Here is an 11,121-nt window from a genome sequence, read left to right as displayed (position 1 = left end):
ATGTCGGTGGAGGAGGCTTGGCAGTTCTTTCGGGATCAGATCGATACGGGGATGTCCATGTTTGTACCGTGGAGATGGCCCCGGGAGGAGAGCAGACCTGTGTGGATGGCGGATGACTTAACCCGTAAAATTTGGAAGAAGCAAAGATTATGGTCAAGATATAGGAATACCAGGGACGAAAGCGACCATTTGAAGTTCAAATCATATAAGAGCAAGGTCCACAGATGGATCAGGGATGCCAAGTTGGGTTTCGAGAAATCTCTTTCGATCAGGAAGAATGTGCGTTCCCTCCATGCATATGTCCGCTATGTGAGGAGGGGCAGCAAGTCCATTAATGCAATTGAGAATGCTCAAGGCGTTCCCCATCACCGGAAAGTGGGTATGGCAAATATTCTCAACGACTATTTCTCCTCTGTCTTCAACAAGAGGGATAACGACCCCTCTCCTTTTCGTTACTCTAACAATGGTCCCGTGCTCTCCAAAGTTGTGTTCTACTCGTCCAAAGTATTAGCCGAACTGAATAAGCTCAATGCCCCCTCTGCTCCAGGTCCCGATGGCATTTCGGCTTTCATTTTAAGGCGTTTGACCTCGTCTTTGGCGGGTCCATTGGCCATCTTGTTCAACATGTTCCTGAAGTCGGCTTACCTACCTGGAGATTATTTTTTGGGAAATGTGTGCCCCATTCATAAGGGTGGTGCCACTTCGAAGCCCTCAAATTACAGACCAGTTTCACTGACGGCTGTCTGCTGTAAAGTGATGAAAAAGAATTATGAGGGACAACATTTCGGCATTCCTTGACTGAAAGAACTTCCGGGACTCTGATCAACATGGTTTTCGAGCTGGTCTATCATGCACCACCAGTGGACTGGTGTTTCATGATTACCTAACACACTCCCTGGACAAGAAAGTGCCGGTGGATGTTATCTTTATGGATTTTTCGAAGGCTTTCGACAGAGTTTGTCACTCCCTGTTGATTTCAAAGCTTAAACAAGCGGTAATTCGTGGAGAACTTTTGAGCTAGATTCAATCCTGGCTCACTCACAGGAGACAAAGAGCGGGGATAAATGGGCACGTCTCAAGATGGGCTAAAGTTACTTCCGGTGTGCCACAGGGCAGTGTACTAGGCCCACTACTATTTCTCGTGTTTATCAACGATCTAAAGTCACGACATGGCGCCTTGGTATCGAATTTCGCCGACGATATAAACTCTTCCGCCAGATTGTGGGTCCGAACGATTCCAAGTCCCTCCAGGATGATTTGGATTATGTGTCTGATTGGGCTAAAGAAAATAAAATGCATTTCAATGCATCAAAGTGCGCGGTCTGGAGTCTTGGCCGCAAATCATCAGACATTGAGTGCAATTACAACATTGCTGGCGTTTCCCTCTTAAGACAATTGCTCCATGTCAACCTCGGAGTTTCATTTGATAATCGCCTGACCTTCGGCAAACACTGTGCAAATGTAGCATCTACAGTAAATCTAACCGGATGTTGGGCATGATCCATCGACATTTCTGCTCTAGAGACCCAACTACCCGCATGAATCTGTTCAAGACGTATGTGCTCCCACTCTTGGAATTTTCTTCCCAAGTATGGAATCCCCCCAACCGTGGGGACGTTGCATTGTTGGAGAAAGTTCAACGAAGGGTCACAAAAGTGGTTGACAACTTTTGGAATGTGCCCTATCCAAACCGCCTTCCATCCCTGTCTTTGCAATCCCTGAAGGTAAGAAGGCTGAAACTGGACATGGTCTTTACCTTCAAAGTGTGTTCTGGCCAAATAGCAATCAGGTCACTGGGCGACGCACCGTCGTTTTTTGTCCGGATCGAAAGTGGCCGTATGGAAGCTAGGCGGCTGGCAAGCAAGCCCCTTTTCGAGCCCGTGGCTCGAACGAGAGCTCGTGGCCATTCTTTCTCTGTTCGAATGGCCAGAGCTTGGAATGAGTTGCCACTGTCAGTGAGATGTGCCGAAACGACAAAGAAGTTCAAAAGCAGCTTGACCAACCTCGTCCTGGAAAAAGTGGCAACACGGTGAACGTTGCATGCGCTTCGAAGAGAGATCTTGGTTTTGGTGGAGCATTGCTCGGTCGTTTCTCTTCCTTCTATTTACCCTTGGCCTTACCTCTAACGCCATACAAACCTATACTCTGTTATCATCTAGCTTATGTTTGAGTGGTTAAATCAATAAACAAGAAACAAAATGTCAAGGGATTCCGTCGGACTCCTCGAGCCAAAAACCAATAAAGAGGAAAAGAAGCATCGAAAGAAGCAACCGCAATAAAAGAAAAAGACAGTTTAACTTAGCAAGATCTTGACGAATTTGCATACATCAGACCAAAGAAAACGGAAAATCACACCAACTACGAGTTCAATCAAAGAAACGATAAAAAAGTAAGGATCTCCTCTTTATATAAAGACAACTCCCGGCCAAACCGAATACAACCTAAACATCTTTTAAAATACCTATCAATCCATCCATAGTCTATTTGTTATATCTACAGGGTGGAAGGGATAAAGTTTTATAGACAAAAACATGTATGGCTTCTTTAAAAATTGCTCTAGACAAATCAGGTTCTGGATACCGGTTCTTCAATAAACTACCTTACAGTAAAAAAAAAATATTAGCCAAATTGGCCGCTCTTGGCCATAAAAATTTACTGAAAACATCTAGGGCCCGCCTCACAACAGGCACGCTCAGTATACTGACTTTTAACAAATCTATCCCAAATATCCTTGATGGTCAGGACAGATAACGATTTTAGGCTGGTTGAGTTGATTTTGTCCTCTCATACCGGTCAGGTGTTTGTTTGATCACAGACTTCTAGAGGTATACTTACATTTACTTACATTTCTGTTCTTCGAAAGTTGTCATTGAACACGTATCGCTCTGGTTTTATTTTGCAAAATGGTTCAACCATATAATCACCCTAACCAAAGCAAGTTCTGCAACACCTTATAAAATCCACTCTTTATATATCAATCTATCCATACGTAATCGTAATCTGTCCCTGATATCTATCTATTTCTCCATAATCTATTCCTCATATCTGTATTTCTGTTTTTACATAATCCATTCCTTATATATAATATATTTCTTATATCTGTATTTCTATCTTCACATGATATATTCCTTACAACAATATTTCTTTCTGCCTATTCATTCATCTTTTATCTATTATTATTTTTGTAGCACAGTAAGTGCATGAACGTGACTCCTCGAACGGCTTCCTAACCCAAAACATCCATTGAGAATACACTGTAGCAGGAAGCGGTACCGATACTTTTTGGAAAAAGTAACGGGTTACCATTAACGATACTTTTTGGAAAAAGTAACGGGTTACCATTAACGATACTTTTTGGAAAAAGTAACGCGTTACCGTTACCGTTTCCGTTACTTTTGCTGAAAATGAGGACGTAAAACGAGAGCTTATGCGATTTTTTAACGATTAGTAAATATGACGTCAAATGAATGACTCCTGCAATTATGTATTTGATCCCATCATTGGCAAGTAAGTCATTGCATTTGAAAGGGAATTTAAAAAAAAGTTCGCTCGTTAAGTAGAGATGAAAGTAACGGTAACGTGAAGGCTAAAAACCCGCTCCGTTACTGTTGCTGTTACTTTTTCAGAAAACTAACGCGTTGCCAGTAGCGTTACTCAAAAAGTAACGCCGTCAGTTCAGGCCTTGGGTATCGGCCATAGAAAACCAAGAAACTAGAATGCTTAAGCTCAGCAGGAGCTGCTGTACTGGATGAGCATGTTTTCAGGTCAACAGACGCTTGTTGGCAAGGGACAATGACATTTCGTGAAATCTCCCTTTAGGCAAGTTGAATTGTTCCCATGAAACGTTTGAATTTCTTGTGTTTTTTTTTTTTAAATTTCCTTCGAATCTTACAAATATACACGTAGAAAGAGTGGTGGAATAATAAAAAACATACTTTTTTGGGCATAACACACATAGCATGTCAAAAAAAGATTCGGGCATTAGCACAGCAAATCACATATTCTATTGATTGCCCTTATTTAGCAACGCATCTCGAAAGTTCAACAAAATGTATCCGAAATTGCAACGCAATGATGAGGCATTCGGAATTTCGTTTCAATCTCCCAACAATGTGCTTGAATGTGGGCGACATGATTGCACCTTTACTTAATCAAGGTCATTCCGACACCTCTGGAGGTCAGCCTCAACCCAGGCTTGTTCCTTGCGTTTCAGTTAAGTGCTTCCACCACATGGATGAAAACTGCAACTTGAGACCCATTATAAACTCTTCAAAATTTCGTTCATAAAAATGTGGTCGGAGGAGGCCGTTTAATGAAGCGTGCTATGATGGATGGGCAATATTTAGAATCAGCTTGACTTTGGGGCACCAAGTGGGCAAAAGTGTCCAAAAGTGGACAAAAGTGGGCAGAACGTGTCCACTTTTGTCCACCCTCATTTTTGGACACTTTTGGACAAGGGTGGCAAAAGTGTCCAAAAATGAAATGCCCACCCTGGCTAGAGGGAAGTAATTGCTTGACAAAGAGTCGTATTAGGGGTTCTACTCAGAATTTGGACGAGCCGTCAACGATTCAAATTTGTACCATAGTTGTCCTAAGTATCTTGACTACAAATGGAACATTTTGCCCACCACCGACAGCTGAGACAAAACATGCAATCGCAGCGCCCTTGATCGATCTATATATGAAGTTGTCTATGGAATGGGCGAATAATATAGCTTTTAATGATAATGAATTTAGTCTTGTGGCATTTGGTAATATCTGGTCGGTTAATGACCTGGGGAACAGGGATGAGAAAATGACAGAAATTGGTCCAAAATAAATGGCAAGAAAATGGCAGAAAATAGAATTCTTTGTATCATTCTAAATCATCTTTTTCTCGTACAACCACCAAACGTCATTGGAGTGTGATCGAGTTTGAATTTTGCCACCGCAATCGATTTGAGTCAGGGATGCCTTTTGACCTAAGCTTTTTTAAGTCAAAAAAGACGACAATGGCTTTTAAAAAAGTTATATCATATTCAATAACCCTTTTGATGACTGAAAAAGAAACTGTTATTGTTGTGGCTAGGTCTTGGATACCGCTAGTAGTCTATGGATACTGTTATCAATTGAATCAACCATCAAACAGTATAAATATCAATATTTGAGGAACATTTTCCATTTCAGCCAATGCTATATCAATATTCTTTTTAGCAAACTGCACTTGAAAAACTTATCCAACCCATATGATCCTTCTTGTCTTTGATCTTTTAGAATCAAGATCGGCCATTCTAAACACCGGCGGCCATCTTCGACCACCTTCCAACAATTTCTGCCATTTTTTGCCACTTTCTGCCATTTTCTGCCACTTGTGGCAAAGATTGGCAGAAATTCGATCAATCTCGATTTTTCCCATCGCTGCCTAGGGGTGATTAGTCAGGATATCGGAATTCGATGAGCACATTGAAGTCAAGATGGCTAAGGCCTTTCAAATATGTGGATGGATAAACCGAACATTTAAATCCCCCGATTCAAGGACCATGCAGTCTCTCTTCAAATCTATTGGCCAATCCCATGTGAAGAATGCATGTCCTGTATGGGCACCAGTGAGCTCTGCAGGACCTCAAAGAATCAGTGATGGGAAAAATCAAGATTGATCGAATTTCTGCCACTTTCTACCACAAGTGGCTGAAAATGGCTGAAAATGGCAGAAAGTGGCAAAAAATGGCAGAAATTGCTGGAAGGTGGTCAAAAATGGCCGCCGGTGTTTAGAATGGCCGATCTTGATTCTAAAAGATATCAAAGACAAGAAGGATCATATGGGTTGGATGAGTTTTTCAAGTGTCCTTTGCCGCAAAGCATATTGATATAGCATTGGCTGAAATGCAAAATGTTCCTCAAATATTCATATTTATACTGTTTGATGGTTGATTCAATTGATAACAGTATCCATAGACCACTTGCAGTATCCAAGGCCTAGCCATAACACTTACACTTTTTTTCACACTCATCAAAATGGTTATTGAATACGAAATAACTCTTTTTAAATGCAATTGTCGTCATTTTGACTTTAAAAAGCTTAGGTCAAGTGGCATCCCTGACTCCAATCGATTGTAGTGGCAAAATTCAAACTCGATCACACACCAATGACGTTCAGTGGTTGTATCCATAGAAAACCATAACTAGAATGCTTAAGCTCAACAGGAGCTGCACCGCATGAGCGTCTTTTCAGGTCAGCTGACGCTGGTGGAAAAGGGACGAAGATATTTCGTGAAATCTCGCTTTGGGCAAGTTGAATTATTCCCATGAAATGGTCATCATTCACGTTTTCTTTCAATTTCTTTTGATTTTTACAAACATACATGAACAAAGAGCGTTAGAATAGGATAAAAATCAAAGTGTTTTTGGCATAATTTAACTTGCATGTCAAAGAAAATTGCAGTTTTGCTCTGCAAATCACATACATACGCATTTACCCTCATTTTAGTAACACATCTCGAAAGTGTAACGAAATGTAACAATAATGCAATACACTAATGATGCATTCAGATTTTCGTTTCAAACTCCAGGAGCAACATATTTATGTAAGTGATCATATACTAATGGATTTTCTTCGGATGTAGTCTCATAAACCTTGTTTTTGGCAGTATAGTCATTTGAGAACAGCTCTCGTGGATGATGGTTTACTTCTTAAGGATCGTCAATGTTTCAATTGACAATGTGGTACTTTCAATTCCACGTAAGACCTAGAATTTTTTTGTTGCTGTTAAAGTGTAAATGTCAAATTACCAATCACAACTTTTTATTTCGTCGGGAGTTTTTCATTCAGATCAAAGAATTTAATGGCCGACTTGATGAATCTCGCTTCAGGCAAGTTGAATTATTCTCATGAAACGTTTGTTATTCATCTTCAATCTTAATTTCTTTTGAATCTTACAAATATACAGGTAGAAAGAGCGGTAGAATAATAAAAACATGCTTTTTAGGGCATATTACAAGTAACATGTCAAAAAATGATTTGGACATTAGTAGAGCAAATCATGTACTCTATTGATTGCAACGCAATGATAAGGCATTCGGAATTTCGTTTCAATCTCCCAACAATGTGCTTGAATGTGGGCGACATGATTGCGCCTATACGTAAACAAGGCAAATCCGACACCTCTGGAGGTCAGCCTGAACCTAGTCTTGTTTCTTGGGTTTCAGTTAAGTGTTTCCACCACATGGATGAAAACTTCAATTTGAGCCCCATTTTAACCTCTTCAAAATTGCGTTATTAAAAAATGTGGTCGGACAACTTACTTAAACCCGTTTTATCAAGCGTGCTAGACGAGAGTAATTGCTTGACAAGGAGTCGTATTAGGGGTTTCTACTCTGAATTTGGACGAGCCGGCAACGATTCAAATTTGTACCATAGTTGTCCTAAGTAGCTTGACTACGAATGAAACCTTTTTTTCCACCAGCGACAGCTGAGACGAAAAGACGCGATCGCAGCGCCCTTGATCGATCTATATATGAAGTTATCTATGGTTGTATCCCACATTCGATGCAAAATACCAATCCCAACGTGTCAAAACTACATAGGTAGGCTTAAAAATGAACGGAATTGATCGAGAATACTAGAAAAAGATGATTTAGAATAATACAAAGAATTCCATTTTCTGCCATTTTTCTTGCCATTTTCTGCCATTTTTGCCACTTATTTTGGACCAATTTCTGCCACCAATTTCTGCTAGGTGGTAGAAAATGGCTTTTAATAATTTATCATCCCTGCAAAGAATAGAGAAGGTCCAACAAAGTTTACCCACAGCATATGTGACATGAGTAACCTCTCTTATTGGGAGAGGCTAAAAAAGCTGGGGCTACATAGCACTCAACGAAGATATCATGATGTCACTAACATTTACTCAAAACCAAGTGATCCTTAGATTCGAGGACCATTTTCTTTCTTTTTTAATACCAATCGCATTTCACTGTTTCAATCAAAACTTCTTTTGAAATGTTTGTTATCTAGTTGATTACCATTGATTAGAATCAAAACTTTCACAACTGACGTTTGAAATATAAACTGATGTCTTCATTTGGGTCATGACAGTCGTTATAACAAGCCATCAACGATGTCGAGAGAAAAATGCACTGGTAGACACTTCGACTAGGTCAAGTCAATTTTTGGTGGCAAATTCAAATGCTGGGTATAATATTAAAACGTAAAAAACTAGCCAATTCCAATAACCAAGATATTTATTCTTAAGTGTTTTAGAAACTAAGGACTATCATCAATTTGATGGGGGTTCAAATCTCAGCATCATTTCTTTTGAAGGTCGGTCTCGAATTTCCGAACCGTGCACAGGGTCTGTTTCGATCTGACAAGTCAAATTCATTGCAAGACGAGATATTTTACCATGCTTGGCCTTGCCCACTATCCCGCGGGCAATTCATGTCTTTTAATTTTTTACCGGGGATGCCACCCCTTGTATCGGTGGAAAATCCGAAAAATCGTTATTAAAAAATGTCCGATAAAGAAATTGCGTGTAGGGCATGAACGAGCAGTCAATTCAGCCTGCATGGCCTCTAAAGCATCTTGATTTGTAACTAAAAGATTATCAAAATGCTCAATAAGATTAACATTGTTAATCTCGAGACACTCGCTTCTAAACTCAGTGGGGCTGAAAACACACCGGGAACTGATCTCCAAGGATGTTAGCCATAGCCTCTACATACATTGCTAATGGCTTCCCTATGCCTCTTCTTCATTTTTTGGGGCTGTCGAACGTTGTAAATAAGGTCCCCTATCGAAATGTGATCAAGGGGCCGGCCATAACTAAACAGTCATTCTCTAGAAGCTTTCGTTATAGGACAAACAGCTCTCTCCTCTGAACTTAAAAATAAATGTAATTGTAATTAAACTCATTTTTAACCTGGTAATTGATAGCTCTGAGTAGATCCAAAAATCAAAACCGCTTTGAGCCACCCTTCATGCCTGCAAGCGCAAAATATGAGGAAGCCTCCACTGCTTGAATAGTGCATCAATGATTGGATTACGTCGCTGCTAATTCGTAGCAAAGAAGTGCCACACCACATTCATCATTTGTAAAGGGGTAACTTGCTAATTAGCACCCCGACTTGCGTTCCTGCTTCTACTTTCGACGAGAGAACACTTCGTGAAAGGACAAGTGAGAGGTGAAGTGTATATACACATCCAAACATCTTAAATCGCCAAACTTAACGTTTATTCCCATTCTGTTTGAAACTGTAAATCGCCCAACGTTCGACACGCGTTTTTCCAATGCCTTGCTGAAGCTGATATATCATTGGAATTAGCAAGGCATTGGAAAAACGCGTGTCGAACGTTGGGCGATTTACAGTTTAAGAAATTTGTAGTAAATGTATAATAATGTATCAAACTCAAAAACAGAATGTAATTAACATGTAAAAGTGAAAAGCAAGTCTTGTTTTTGTTCTTAATCAAAGTATTTGGTGATGTTTTACTAACCAATCTCATTTTATAAACAATGTGGTTACACAGCACAATTAATCACATGTTGTCTACTGAGGGTTCGTAGATAAAAAGATTCGTGCTTGTAAGTTCATGCAATTTGAAGGGTACATTGTCGTTATATTTGTGAGACAGAAGGGGCAAGTGGTTTGAAGTCTTGTTTGATAAAGTAAGACGGAAATGACCGAGCCTTCTTCATAGCCCTGTCAAACTCGGGGGGTTGTTTGAATCCCATTACGTTCTGTAAGTCCGGAACCAATTTCCCTTTGACTTGGTTCTTTGACATGCATGTGTTTGAATCACAGCCCGATGGTCCGGAATGACCTATCCTGCGGGGGGTGCTTCTGAATCATCGGAGATGTGTCCATGGAAAATCACACCGTACTGTATTTCTGCTGACGTGGTCACCGTATCCTCAATAAAACGAAGAACAAGGAAAATTGAAATTAAGAGCAGTCGGAGCACAATGTCTAATACTTACCCTGATAATGGCTGCCTTCGCTTCAGCCAGGGAGGTCTCTTCTGACAAGAGGACGATCTCTTGATTTCGTGAATAGCCAAGGAAGACAAATTTCAGTTCATCTAAATTTGCTCTTGTCTTAACCCTCGCGGCGATTTCTTTCATAATCGAAGAGACACTAATGTCGCCCAACGACACTATGTGGCCACCTTCCAACAGGACATTGACCTGGCAATAGTGATCAGGCATATTTGTACAAGGCGCAGAGATGAAGGTCTGACCACAGAGGAAGCAAGCCCAATGAGGAGTACTGGAGTAGCACTGGTCCGTGGTTAAGGTTTCAGGTGCAGTAGAAAACCACAGTAGTTCAGGGCCTTGACCACAAAAGACCCACTGTAGGCTAGTGCTACCCTTCTTTGTTTTCTTTTATAGAGTCTAGCGGTCAGCTCACAATACCAGCTTGGATTATTCGGCTCATAGATGGGTACTCTTTACATTAGGGTTGCTCAAGGAGCAGAGTGACCAACATTTGTCCTAGAAGACAACAGGCGGAAGAAGTGTTAAGCAATATTATTTCTATGTCATGAGCACAATTGCATTTTAAATGAATATTGGAACGAAATGTTGGCAAAACTGTTGAGAGGATTTTAACTTTAGCATGTTGCATGACAAAGAACCAACTTATTTCCAAGAAGCTTATTATCTGTGATAAGAAAAATCTATGTTGATGTCAAGTTTCTTGTAACTTATGTAAGTTTTGTAACAAGAAAAATTTGTAGACAAAGAAACTAAGCAGAGTAATGAATTGGTATTGCTTTAGGTGAATTTCTCAACTTTATGCTTCTGTCCTGCCTTGATTGATAGTGGTTGAACTTCATAGGGGATGTCAAGTGAAGGAAATTCAAGGAAAAATGAGGTCCGTCACCCTAATTTTGGGCATTTTGGGGAGGGTGAACTAAGACCATAGAAAACCATAACTAGAATGCTTAAGTACAACACGAGCTGTATCGCATGAGCATGTTTTCAGGTCAGCTGACGCTGGTGGAAAAGGGACAAGGATATTTCGTTAAATCTCGCTTCAGGCAAGTTGAATTATTATCATGAAACGTTTGTTATTCCTCTTTAATCTTAATTTCTTTTGAATCTTACAAATATACAGGTAGAAAGAGTGGTAGAATAATAAAAA

At 40.2% G+C, this 11,121-nt stretch overlaps 1 protein-coding gene and 1 long non-coding RNA gene across 2 annotated transcripts; one reads left to right on the top strand and one right to left on the bottom strand.

Moving 5' to 3' along the window:
• On the top strand, positions 1-798 carry LOC131887618 (uncharacterized). Its single transcript, XM_059236249.1, has one exon. It carries the CDS (start codon positions 1-3, stop codon positions 796-798), a length of 798 nt encoding a protein of 265 aa, XP_059092232.1.
• Positions 799-9,378: 8,580 nt separating this feature from the next.
• LOC131888239 (uncharacterized) lies at positions 9,379-10,464 on the bottom strand. The gene is made up of 2 exons (XR_009374086.1): positions 9,957-10,464; positions 9,379-9,889 (listed from the first exon to the last, which is right to left on the bottom strand). It is a non-coding gene; the product is annotated as an uncharacterized LOC131888239 (long non-coding RNA).
• Between the last annotated feature and the right edge of the window lie 657 nt (positions 10,465-11,121).

This window comes from Tigriopus californicus, chromosome 10 (assembly GCF_007210705.1).
Source record: "Tigriopus californicus strain San Diego chromosome 10, Tcal_SD_v2.1, whole genome shotgun sequence".
Taxonomy (NCBI): Eukaryota; Metazoa; Arthropoda; class Copepoda; order Harpacticoida; family Harpacticidae; genus Tigriopus; species Tigriopus californicus.
Note: the sequence above shows the minus strand (reverse complement) of the source record. Positions and strands in the feature narration are given on the sequence as shown.